Source organism: Ischnura elegans, chromosome 11 (genome assembly GCF_921293095.1).
Source record: "Ischnura elegans chromosome 11, ioIscEleg1.1, whole genome shotgun sequence".
Taxonomy (NCBI): domain Eukaryota; kingdom Metazoa; phylum Arthropoda; class Insecta; order Odonata; family Coenagrionidae; genus Ischnura; species Ischnura elegans.
This window is the reverse complement of record NC_060256.1, coordinates 7,151,249-7,165,464: the sequence shown is the minus strand read 5'-3', so window position 1 is coordinate 7,165,464 and position 14,216 is coordinate 7,151,249. Positions and strand designations below refer to the sequence as shown.

The 14,216-nt window shown below is 39.8% G+C and overlaps 1 protein-coding gene across 1 annotated transcript in view; it reads left to right on the top strand.

Moving 5' to 3' along the window:
• LOC124167747 (ras-related and estrogen-regulated growth inhibitor-like protein) overlaps positions 1-14,216 on the top strand; it is a 48,287-nt gene that overhangs the window by 25,225 nt on the left and 8,846 nt on the right. The window contains exons 4-5 of the mRNA XM_046545760.1: positions 11,226-11,305; positions 13,773-14,030. Coding sequence (XP_046401716.1) covers positions 11,226-11,305; positions 13,773-14,030 — 338 coding nt within the window. The remainder of the gene's footprint in view (positions 1-11,225; positions 11,306-13,772; positions 14,031-14,216) is intronic.

Genomic DNA, 14,216 nt, shown 5'->3' with positions numbered 1-14,216 from the left:
ATTTACATAAGGTAATAAACCTCTCAATATTAGAAGTGATTATGTCCGCCAATGGGGTGGCCGCCGTCGTGTATCTTCGCTCCGTATTAAAGTATATCGCAAGGGCGTGTTAAAATTACTCGCATTCTGCAGCGCAGCTTCAAACACACACGCAATACACGATGTAAGTACACCCACTCCAGTTCCGCAATCGGAGGATTCCTAACAAATGAATCGCATGGCAAACAACGGCGGATCGACGGAAACCATGCATGAGCTGCCCCGTGACCACAATCCCCCGCCCTCTCTGCCTTTTTCACACTCGGGCGCACGTGTTTAGTGACTGGCATTCAAAAACCGCATCCACCCTTGCAAAGAGGCAGAATGGAATAAAATAAGGTAGACAATGAAACGACGCGTTGTTTTTTTATTCCTTATACAAGCTAATTATATATTGCACGTGGGTAAAAATCAAAAGACATCTAATAAGAATAAATGATCCAGAAAAGGAAAGATCCAGAATGAAACGTATGGGCCGATAGCGGATTTATAACAATTACAGAATCATTTTCATTTCTGTTCAACAGCCTAATTTAATACAAATACTTCAGCTGATACTACTAGCATGAGGAATATTTAATGAAGAATAAAGAGTCAAAATATGGAAAAAATTATTCATCTTACATATTCTTTAAAAAAAAACCTGCGACCACATCTTTCAAATGAGCAGCTAACACAGTGAAAAAATAAATACTGTTTGTCACTGGAATTTCTCGTAGCAAATAACATGGAAAATTAAAAATGACCAAATCACATCCTCACCATATTTTTGATTACGAATACTGGAAATTATTTTGGAAGTGAATATCTGAGTGCTATTTACTTTTGATATCAAATATCGAAAACAAACTAGTTTTTTGTGGGCTTAGGAAATTATCGAACACCATTACTTTAACTAGCTAACCACAGCTTAACTCCTATTGATGATTGCCTACTACAAACGAAAAACCAGTGACGAAAATTATTATTTTCCAAGCAATTATTGTACATATTTATCTATAAATTTACTCGAAGCCAATAAGCAGCGTACCATAATTCCATTACCAATGAATGTGAATGGTATTGAAAACAAAGAAAATCGAATCATGGGGATAAGAGCGATAGAGCTTCCGTTCGGTGGTTGGCGGGGACGATTGGGCGAAGAGAGGGAATAGAGTTGCCGAAACTCTGGCGGCGTGAGAATGCCATGGGGTGAGGGGCAGGTCCATTGCCGAGGGTGAGGCCGGGACGCGAGGAGACGATTCTAGCGGGAGGGAGGCGAGGGACCGGCCGGGAGAAAGACACCAACCGCCCCCCTCTCTTAGCTATGCTCCCCGACGAAAAATTCCTCCGTCCACCCCCTCCCGCCGTCCGTCCACGGAAATAGAAGGAGCGCTGCGACACATTAACAGCAAAGGGAAGGAGGAGCAGCGCACTCAAGCGGGGGGAAGTGGGAAGATACAATGTGCTGTTATCCTATGGGCAGCCATTCAGATTAGCCACACAACCAGTCGCTCACATTCGTATGATTGCAACGATACGATGCAAAGAGATTCGATACAAACAGACGTGAGCAAATGGTTCAGAGCTAGCAGCGCTGAAGAGAAAATCTGCATTTCACTTCCACTTTACGTTTGTCACAATTCTGGACGTGACGGGGAGTAAACTACAAGGAGAGGTTACCGGGTTTGGTTCAGATGGCATAGGATAAATAATCCTGATTTCGGGCAGTATTTCTACAGCGAGACTTGCAACTGTTATGCCTTCTTTTTTATTAATAAAACTATACATGCAACTAGTTTTGACATGCTTATATCATTTTCAATGATTGGGGCAAGTATATTTTAATTCTTTCTCGTAATTTAGATGTTCAAAACTATTAAAATGATGTGGTTACATATTTATACTGGGTTATCAGAAGCGTTTGGTCCATTCAAGTAAAAAAACTACCAATCACCCAATCGAAGGAAACGAAGTAGCTATTTACTTCTAAAAGTTTTTATGCATAAACATTTTTCATCATGCCTATACCAGAGAATTTTTTAATTTTCGAGTCATAAAAGAGTTATTTCCAGATGTGTGTAGGTATTTCATGATACCTGGTGGATGAAGTTTCTCAATCCCGTTTGGACAGACAGAACGACGACCCTAGGTCACTAACCGAGAGTAAAACTTCCAATGATCCGGGGCGGAACAGCGAGCATAAGCTATTAAATTATCTCCCTCTTCCTCGAAATATCCACACGATTTGTCCACTTAAGAAACTCTCACGCCACACCGAGAAATGCATGGTGCATTAGTCTTTCTCACGGGATCACCCACGATTTTTATGCCTCGAGATAAACCAGCTCGAGATTAATACGATTTGCACTTTTATCTCACATTTGTGAAGCACGTAGGAACGTATATCATTTGCTTTTCCTAAGGTTTCGTAATAATGATAGCAGTGGAGATGAAAATTTCACAGTAAAATTTATGGATATTTGTCAAATCTACTTCTAAAACATGTGAAAGCTCTTTCGATGAGGACATCCTTCCATTACGTAGCGAAAAATTACTTTCCCTATCGCAGAAAACTTTGGCTAGAATTTGTTTTTTTATAAATATTTTTAAGTACTACGGTCTAAAAAGTATATTTATGTCAACTAAAGCGGAAATATTCAATAATGAAGTAAATACTTACAAAATATGGGATTCGTGCAATTAAACACTTGGTGCAAAACCAAATCGGCCCCTTCCATTATTCCTTCCGTTGCGTAGCAACATGAATGGCACACACATGCTATAAATAAAGCACACGAATCCATATAAGGTGGTTGCTCTATAAAATTCCGTCCTCGTCGTCTCCAAGTTTCAACAGCCCATCCCAGTGGTGTGAGTAGGTATGCGACAGGTTGCCATGAAACAAGAGAAGGGAGTATAGTGTTGTGCCCAACTTGCTTGTGAAATCAAGAGAGGCTACCGTTCCAGGTTGTCTGGTTCTAAGTCGGTCGAGGAATATACTTAAGCACGCGGAATGGAGCTGGGAATCCCTCAGCGGCCTCTTTAATTCCACGTACGTCCTCGTCAAACAAGGCAGAGAGCTGCCTTGACACTTTCCACGCGAGAAAGAAGACACGAAAGGTGACGAAAACATAGCAAACGGACAGCTAAGAGAAGGATCCCTCACCATATCAACACCTTATCCAAGAATAAATACACAACGAGCACGACCAAAAGACCAGATATACATACAATAGGCAGGTACTCACCTTCTCGCTGCGCCGTTCTTTCATGTGCCCAGTACGACATATAAGTAATGCGGGTGGCCAATATCAAGGGGAAGACAATCGGTGATTTCTTGGTGGTTTCTTGCTTCCATTCAGCGTCTGTAAAAAAAGAAAGGAGAATTATATCACACATTTATTAAACTTCGCAACACTAGAATTGAATCCCATTAATTTACAATAATAATATTTTTTATGGCAGAGTTTTCTTTAAAATCAAGCTTCATTGTCTTAGCCCCAAAACTAGAATCAATCACCATTTTATTACTTCAAAAATATGAAATGACACCAATAGTGACAGATCGTAGAAAAATGCTGCATATCCATAAAATCCTGCTGCATACATTTGCCTAGAATACAATATAGCTATAATTAAAAACAAAAAAAAAGAACTCGAATATAATGCTTACTTAGAATATGCAAGCATAGCTCTTTTATTATTTCGACTAATATACACCTCTATTGCAATCACGTGGATTTTTAGTCACTTTCAGATCAGTAAAAATGAAATGTATCAACTATGCAGAAGACAAAAAATCTTATAATTGATGAGTTAGGCATGTAGTTTAACAGGTAGCAAAGATTTAGCAGTAAAACATACAAGGCAAAATAGAAAAAATGCTGCATTTTCAGTCACTATCTAACTTCGTCATAAATCGGTGGTGACTTAGCGCATAAATTTTTAAATGCGTATAAAAAGCTCACGGACAGAGGCTGGCATTCAACGCACGAATCGCATTCCACACGAGTTCATCCAACCGTGCTCACATTTATTTCCGCGCCACCGTCCACGGTCTTCACACCGCAAATGAATATAAATGCCCTCTTTCTCTTGGCGAGTGATTAAGACGCCGTAAGGGATAGGCTCTCTCCGGAGGGAGGCACTCGCTTTATGGCGTCTATTCCCACGCTCGCAAGAAGACAGGGCGCACTCAGAAAGTCTCGGTGAAAAACCCGTCGTCGCGAGAGAGATAAGTGGTGGAATTAGGGAGGAAAGGAGTGCGAGGGAGGAATTCCAGAGGGAGTAATCGAGGTGAGGGAGCACAGGAATTCCAGCTATGATTAAAAGTGGTGGTGGGGAGGGGGTCGACCGGTTTCTGGCAGGGGGAGTGTGAAGGGATCTACGGGCGTAGCATGCTGCGGAGAATAACTTGCAAGAGTCGCCGATAAACATGTAGTTCGCCACATCACTGCATCCGCCAATACCAATAAATAAAATTACAAAATATGTAAACGTTATTAATCTGATAATCATCTTACCACCTCATAAGCATTTTAGCAATATCGAGCTATGGCTTCCGTGATTATGATTTCCTGGTATGTTCTGATATTTGGCACCCTCAACATCATTTTTTCACATAATTAATCTCGTAATGTTTCTTAAAATATTCTGATATGATTATATATTATATCTTGATGTGCATCAATTTATTGCAGTTAGACAGCGATGTTATACAAAGGAATATTGTGCACCACGGATTAAAAGGAAAACAATTAGTTGAATTTGAAGACGTAATCACGTTCAAGGAGGATCTTACAGGAGATAATGCAGTTGACAAATTTGCTTGCCATGTTGCAAGTGGTAATACTTCAAGCATGGAGTTATAAGATAACCGTGACCCTGACTCATGACTGCAGGAAAGACGGATTCGTGGTACGAATTGGAGTTGATTGTGCAGTACTTACATATAATGATACATTAGATTAGATAAAAAAATAGTTAAACTAAATTAATAAGGGGGCTATTTAGTTCATATTAATTATTCACATGATAATAATGTGAAGCTATTGGAACCCATCGAAAAAATTAGCCTTCAGTTAATTTTTGTGAAAAAATAAATGATGAATTCTAGCGGATAGTAACCTGTATATCCACCATATACATCGATACTGACTCGTATTAAATGACCAAAATTCCTTCTGAAGAAGTCAGGCATGGAGGATATATCGGCGCAGCAGGTGGGGGGTGAGAATGATATGGAGATATGTGGCGCGCGTGGAATCCACGGCGCCAGCAGTCTTGGGTCGGACGCTCTCACTTGTATCCGGATTAGACGCGGGAAGGGCGAGGGGGGTGGGTGGGAAGGAGGAGTGGGAGTCGGTGTTAAGGTGGTAGGGGAACCATGACACTAATTCAGTGGGTGGGATTTATGAAGGAATGCACCCCGAGGAAGGCTGGTACCAGTGGAAGTCATAATCTTAGTCATTCGATGGCGTGGTATTTGGAAGAGGCGACCGAATGCCGAGGTCATATGCGCCATGAAGGGAGAGGAGGGAAACCCAGTGTTGGCGTGAGACTAATCTTGAGACCACGGCTGAGCTTCTGATCAAACGGTTAGAATGTGCAGAACTAGAAGTGCCCTCCACAATGCACTCAAGTAGGGATCGGTCAGACTCTGAAATACCTCGGCAACCGGCTGGGTTTGAGCTCGGACCAAATGCAAAGGAAGCCAACGCAATAGCCATCCAACCAACCCAACCCCGTCACATTTATTATATCTTTATTTAAAAATTCGCTCTTTTATTGTGACAAGTGGAATTAAAATAAATAGTATCCATGAATTCGATTATTTTTAATACCTGCAAACTCGGTAGATACACCTATGTTTTGGAACGAAAGCATTGCATGCATTCGTAGCGGGAAATTAGTATTTTTTAATCACTCAGGGGAATTAATTCAAGATTTCCTCCATTTTTTGCGGTTTTGCTACTAGTAGTAACAATGTACTCATATTTTTATAGAAAATACAATTCATCTGTATCAAAAAAAATGCCGCTAAACAAAATTATATAGCTTGAGCAAATGCAATACTGCACCATCTATTCCAGAACAAAATAAACCTATAAATAACAAAAATAGGGATATTCACTCATATCTTCACATAGAAAAATCAATACTGAATCAATCCTAGCCTTCATGAAGCTAAAATGATCCGAGTATTCAAATTTTACATAATTTTTTATACGCCTTCATAATTATTAGTACCTATATTAGCGATTTATATAAAAATACCTTTAAAAAATCTCCTTTTCTACCAATAATTGAAAATTGGAGAGGAAATGTGTTAAGAAATTGATTGAAATATGTATGAATACAAAAGTTCATAGCTAAAAAAGAATGCAGACGGATGCTAAAGAGATTTCTAAACTCACTAGTCCTAAAAAACTGGTGTCTGTCCAAACTTTCTCTCAGAAGGTGGGTGGCTTGTATCACTTAACGCATCCAGTCAACTGTCAACTATTTGGATAAAAATAGCCACGAACGCTCGAATAAAATATTGGAGCCGAAGAGTATAACACCAGTTAGTAGTGCAGGATATCATTTCTGAGGCTCATAAATACTTCCTACGGTTTAATGTTCTCATAAAATGAATCTTATATCACAAAAATATAACATGTTTTGACCGTCACATATTCAAGTTATCTGAAGAATAAAAGCAACAATGATCTTTCCAAGCGCATGGATCGTTCGTCGCCTTTATAGCCCTAGACTTCTAAATTCGGCAATAAAAATATAAAATCAACTTCAAATTCAAAATTGAAGGATCGTAAAATTTTAAAAAAATTATATTTGACTGTAAACGCCTCTCAATTTTCTTCCATGCCATGCTCATGGAGTTTTATCGCCAAACAGAACAAACACAGAATAGGGCTAAAAGGAATAAAATAAATGCTACACTTTGACGAACCACGGAAAATTTTTATTTTTGGCTGCATCAGGAGAGACATAATTCTCGATAACTACCTTCCACAAAAATCCCTTTGAGGTATTTTCTACTTCATACTCTCATTTTCCACACAAACATATAACCATCTCTTTACATGCTGGAAATATGCCGCTTAAATTTGTTATAAATAGATGAAGTTTAGATCCCAATAATTCATAAATGTCTAAAATGCACTAACCTAGTTAAACCTACAGAATCATCATTTACTTTCATTTGATGGAAGTATTTCAATACTATAATCAGATACTTAGATCCCTAAGAGATGTTACTAGCGTATTCCCGTGAACAAGTTGGAGAATCAGATTTAGGCAGCTCTAAATTCCAAAAGTATTTGAAAGAAAATATTCACTGGGTCTTTTTCTGGACCGTCAGAAAAACTCAGGCTTCCGGATCTATTTGCCTTGTCCTTGTCGTCACCGGCGCCAAGGGAAATATTGTAGCGATCCCAATGAAGGACATTATGTCCAGCGGCGAAGATAGGCGGAACTGGTGGAGAGGTTGCCATTTCCCGCACGGAGCGTAGCGTGGCGAATTGATCACGGTGCAAAAACGCAAGAAGCTTCACTAGCACATCCATCTGCTAGACAATTCAGAAGATTATTCAGACCTTTCTTTCCCAAAATCTCATTTTACCAGAGAACAAGTTCATTATGAAAACTAACGAAACGAAAAAAATCATAATATATCTCAACTCTCATAGCTTGTATCGCACGAAGTACTTAATTTTAATATTAGAATAAAATTCGAATTACTTATTCCATAAATTAAATATATAAAAAATCTGCCTCGAATAAAATCATATATTGAATATGAAGAACCTATATTGTGCTGATATTACTTTTAAAACTTCATATCTAAAAATTCCCATACATAACTTTAGATGATCATATTGTGTATGCCATCAAAATCGCAGTTATACAAGCAATTAACCCAAAGATTGAAGAGATATAACAACCATTACACCAAATATCAGTCTAAGTAATACAACGCGTTCATTTTTCAACCGACACACATGAGTTTCATGAATGATTTAGAGTCCTCATTTATTTTTCAAAAAGCACACAGATAAATGATTCTTCGCATACTTTTTTCCATTTAACGACGATACGAGCTTTTTAATTTGCTTACTTGTACTGCAAAAAATATTTTTCAGAAATCCTTAAAAACAAAATGCGCATCTTCATTCCTCTGTTCCTAATTCCGATTTTTGCGCACCGATTACCAACACCAAAAGTATGAAAAATTTGAGTTCACTTGCAGAGAGGTATGGGAAGCTCGCAACATTTGAATGCGAGGCAGATGCCGACGGAAGGAATTTATTTGATGAGAAGCTCTTCAAAAAGGATTCCACTCCTATCTCGGCAGGAGGAGACTTGGAAAAATACGAGCGAAGGAGTGGCCAGCTGCTCATCCAACCCCACTCCACTGCCTGCCACTCCAGCACTGAAATCCGACGAAGCTGGAAGAGCCCGAACCGAATTATTTTTCCGCGAGAGCTCATGGTTTACGTAACGGGCCAAATGAAGCGTGGAAGGAATAGCCACGGCTACGGAGCGATGAAGAAGCAAAGTCATTGGCAAGGCAAACTAAGGCGAGAGAAGTGGTGCTGGGATTCCATTGGGGAGCGGCAGGTTGGATAAAGGAGCGGCTTCGTTAAGAGGGTGCCAGCGAGGCTGGAGGACCACTGGCGCCACCAGGACGCTGCCTCTCTCTCTCTCTATTTATCTCTCTCTCTCTCTGCGCCTAGGATTATTATTGGCTGTCTCCGAAAGTTACCCTCCTCCTCCAAATGACTATTATTCGGCTGGCTTGGATTTTTAAACATGCATAAAACACACCGTGGTTAACACACAACGATAGTTGACGAGACAAAAAAGGTCCCCCAAGCTGCGCTGGTCGGTCTCTAGGGAGGCGAACCAGCTTGAGGATTTTATTACCCCTTCTGAGCGTATTTTTTAGGTTTAAGTGAGCCAGAAAACCAATATATTATCAACGACTGTTTTTTATATATTTTGACATTTTACATCCGATCTTAAATGAAACTGGAAGTACCCACTCCACCACAATTTATTGAGCGTCACATTCGTCAATCTTACGGCAAAGGCCGCACCACGTCTTTTCATACCACGGTAAAAAGTTTTCATTCACGTACAAAACTTTAATTTGTTTTAGCATAATTAATCTGCAATCACCTATAGTTATAAAAATGTACAAAAGGTATCCGAAAATGGAAACCAAAAACTTTCGGTGTAATCATTGTGCAGTGAGTCATGGAAATTAATTTTGCGATTAATTTACTTAATGTTAACTATTGCAAATTTGATAATTTGAATGCTTTTCTAAACATATGATTTTCTACTGGACAAATTGTTAATATTTTTAATTTAACATTAATATCTCATAATATAAAATACCGTTATGTTTTGCAACGACGTTTATGTGGCTATAGTAGAGTAAAAAGCAAAACAATTAAGCCACAACAACCACCTCCCTTCATTATAAATCACTTCTAATTTATTCTTGCACTGTTTCCCAAATAGTATCGAACAATGGAAGGAATCATATGTTCAGCTAATTTTAACCGGAGCAAAAAAATCATAGTAAACTCATTCGTTTTTGACCATGCAGCTGCCAGAATTCTAATACTGGCCAGTGACATTCTCCAATATCACAGAATTGAATGCATTTTTGAGCAATGGATTCATTTACAAGAAATATCACACGGGATAGAGCGATATATTTTTGGTTAGTTACCGTAAACCTTTTTTCAAACTTTAGTACATGTCAACTTTAGCCTGAACACTAGGAGGACGGGAGTTTCGCGCTACCTGCTGGATTTACAAAATTTGCATAATAATTTTAAAAAAAAATATTACTTTGACATTAATTTGGTGGATAGAGGAGAGAAAGCGAGGAATCAAGGTTACGATAGCACACAGTCACATAACACCACCGCTTGCTCCCTCCGTTTCCTTTACTTGAGGGAGGGAGACAAGTTGTCTGGGGGAGAAGGGGAGAGGGTGGACGCCTCCGGATGGATTCTCGCCTCGTGTTGAAGGGTGGCGCTTTATTTTCCGTCTCCGACACTCACGCAGAGAAAAGCGAAGACTCGGGAGATGTTTGGAGGGGGGGAGGAGGGTCTTTGACCCCCCACCCCCTTATCACGCCAGCGAAGGAGAGGAGACGAGACGATTGGAATGAAAGAGCCGCGGAAAGAGTTTTGGAAGGGAGGAAAAACGGAGGGGCGTTTCTATGGCTTGGTGATTCGGTGGAAAACAACGCAAGGCTCAGGGAATCCTCAATCGCCCACTTCAAATGTATAAAGTTCCCCTCACGATGATTCAATAATGCAGACAGGAATCCACACATTGTTTCGCAAAAGCACGTTGTTCCTATATGTAAAAAAAACAAACTCAACACAAAATTATTTTCTTCCAAGCAGAAAGGGATAACAAAGGCCAGGTTTTATAATGTTTCATATCAATGGCTAAGTTCTAACAACACGTATCTCAAAAATAAAAAGTTTTCATGAGAACAAAAAAATAATAAATTTTTTTACTCGTGCGCTGAAATTAAAAACCAAAAGTCCACAAAACTAAAAAGAAGCATTCATTTGCAAACAAAGAGTTGTTTTTGCTTGTATTTTATTTTTTTTATGTTACTACACTTTGTTTAAGATACCGGCCGAATTTGAGATACATGTTGTCAGAACTTAGCCATCGATATTCATACGGATCATTCTCGTTTACTAATGCGAAACTATATTATTGACGACGATATACATCAGGAGGAGATGCAAGACACTAAAATGTCACGGGGCCTCCGTCAGCCCCTAACTCTATGACGTAAGCCGTTCATAAACGGAACTAATTCTTAAAATACTGTAAAGCTATTATTAAAGGCCTTGATATTTAAAATCGTTTTCTAAATCAAAATCGCACATTAACTCAACGCTTAAAAAAAAGTAGCTACGCTTTATAAGTTCTCCTCGGCAATAGAAAGAATAAGGTATAAGAACGAAACATGCTAGGAGGGATAAGGCCCTTAAAAGTACATCAAATCACTATAAACCCGAAGTAATGAAAGATAACTGGCTACAGCAACTTAACTTATATCAGCTAAAGTATTAGGATAGTTAGATTATAATATTGATAAATTTTAATTTTTGATTTGATCTCCAGTACTTTCATTATTCTCTTTTCTTTCCTTTTAGATCTCCTTTACCGCCAGACCATGACAATCAACAACACCCCCTTGGAAGTGGAGATAGTGGATGTTTCTGGCAGCGAGTCGGTAAGTAACAAATGCCCGCCCTAAAAATATTCAGCATAGAATGCCCCAATTACAAGAGCACAGCCTCACGCACCTGAAATAAACTCTCGAAAAACAAGTCCGTGAGATTTGTTCTTCATCTGTTCCCAGAACAATCAGGAAACAATTCACGGGAACTTAAATAGGTATATATGATATTTAATGATGGGACGAGCCAAACATTTCTCATCAATCTAACAGTATAAGTTCGTAGAAACTGCTTCTATAATTTTTATCCCCATTCATTCATAGATGGCTCAAACTGGGAATCTATGTGTGCTTATCAAATCCAAATTTTACACACAAGCTACGAATAACATCATTTTCTGGGTAACCTAATGACATTTAACGTAAAAAAAAATTATAGGCGTAAAAAAAGGAATCACATTTGCTATAATTTAGATCAAATGTATGCCAGAAATGTTCGGCCTGAATGATGACAACCATGTTATGAGAAAAAATATTTTCGTATCACAACTTAGCAAAGCATGTTGCATCACTAACAGCCATCTGCCGCGACGTGACTAATGGAGTAGACGAAGCCGAATGCCCAGCAGACGGAAAAACTCGGTCAATTTCGATTGAGTAATGCGGCGATAATCTGCTGCGATCTAAGAGAGATACCCAGAACGACTTTGTGCTTGTCTGACAAGGCGGAGAAACACTTCTCCCGGGCTAAACCTCCCTGTTTTCACGTGCTCTTCCCTGTGTCAGTCTGTTCTCACACTTCTAAAACGATATTGCGTGGTTTGTAGCTCATTATGATCCTACGAATCAGGAAATGGCGGATATTATGCATTCCTAAGGATGAAGTGTGCCAAGCATCTCAGTCGCCAAGGATCTCAAGACGGCACAAGATTTGAATTTTCAGAGAAAACAAACACGAAAAGAAATGGAATTTATGAGGGATTGAAGGAACAGCGTGAGCTACCACAGCCAGGTTTCCATAATCTTAAGTCAACGCTCCGTGGATGGCCAATTTTAGAAAAGAGGCGGGTCACTGGCCGGCAGACCCAAGAAATTTCACTTTTTCACCCTTTTGGATGAAAATCATCCGGTTCAGATAAATATCACACGCATGTACTACATAATTTTAACTAATTTCACTGAGACCACGAAGATTTGTTCCAAATAATATCGATATTTTCGGGAAGCTGAAAATCCCCAGTAGTTTGGGAAAGCTGAAAAATTAATAATTTTTTAAATAATGATTCATTTGTGATCGAAATTTTAGATAATTTTATTGTCCTTCAAAAGCAAAAGTTATGAAATATAAGTCAAGGAATAACCATTTGAGGAATTTCTGACCGAAGTACATACGCAGGTACAGGAAAAAAAGGAGAGTCAAAAATGAACGTGCCTTAAACAACGTGTTGGCAATAGGATTAGGATTAATATAGAAAAATATTCATAGATATTCTACTTATTCTGAAAAGAGAACAATAGCCCGATCCACACTTGCTGACGGAGCGATTTCGACCATCACATCCATTACTTCGTAAATATCCATGTACTTTAAGCATCGAAAGTTACAAATGTAAAATATTATTTATGATATAATGGCTATAATTAATAACCATGTCCATCCCCGAACACGATCTTCAAAGTAAAGCTTTCTCTGCGGCAATAGTTCTGCTCCCAACTAGTATTTATACCAATCGTGATCCAATGTCTTTCATCCTGGACAGAGCGGTACCTGCATTGTGATTTCGTGATACCCTTAGCAGTCTGTTAATGCAAATGAGTGCATCATAATACCACCCGTAAGCCTGCCTGAGCCTGCACAGGACATAATAAAGGGACAACAAGGACGTTGCCAGAAGAGAACACGCTCAGCGGAGCATAAAACCACTCCCATCTTCCCCGTAACACAATGGCAACCCAGATACTCAGATCCAAGGGCAGGAATGCCACCATGAGGCTCCGTTCACAACAACTTCATTAGGCCAAGCATGATTTTTGCTACCATTCCATTTCACACCGCCTATCTTTCGTGCAAATCCATTCTACAAGTAGTTTCTATTGCTGTCAATGGACATTGCTCATTGAGAAATGTATATTGTTACGAGGATAAATTGGAGCTTTCCTTAGCTAATGACTAAAGCCAGTTACTCTGGCATGAATTTATGTGAATCGGCAGACGTTCCCCTTAAGTTCTCAACAGCATATCTGCGCGAAATCAAATCGAGCTGTTGTTACATTCCACGAGTCCCGGCGCAAACCGCGTATCAACCATAGAACCGATTTGAGTGGACAAAAGAAAAGAAGTGGAGATGCATGTATTGAGTTGCACTTAAGTCCTTTATTGTTATTTGTGGAAAAACGAGTTCCTACTCTTATACGTTCGGCAAACTATCTCTCTTAATTTGTCGTTTCTAACTGACCTAATAATATAGCGAGTTACGTCATTATAAACAAGATCTGAGCGTTGCTTCTCGCATTTTTTCAGGAGGATGAGAACGACGTGTTTCCGGCCGAGGAAGTGGCGTGGGCCGACGGCTGCCTCGTCGTCTACTCCATCACGGACCGCGATTCTTTCGCGTACGCAGAGGAGACGCTGCGGAGACTCAGGCCCTCGCCGTCAGATGACAGTGCGAGCAGCAGCGGGAGCGACACCGAATCCGTGGCGGACAGTTCGCCGTCCCCGTCGCCACAGCAACCGCTCGTGCTGCTCGGCAACAAGGCGGACTTGGAACACCTCAGACAGGTGAATAGATGCTCCTCTCCCATTCCCTTCTTCTCCCGCAAGACAGCTGCCCTCAATTAAGGACGCCCTCCTGCGGCTGCTTTTCGCGACATGCTCCAGCGAAGGGAAAGAAAAATGGCGACGCGTTCATTAAGAGCGTCCAGATATTGGCAACATGGTCCCTTTTCAATGACCTTCAATTCCGAT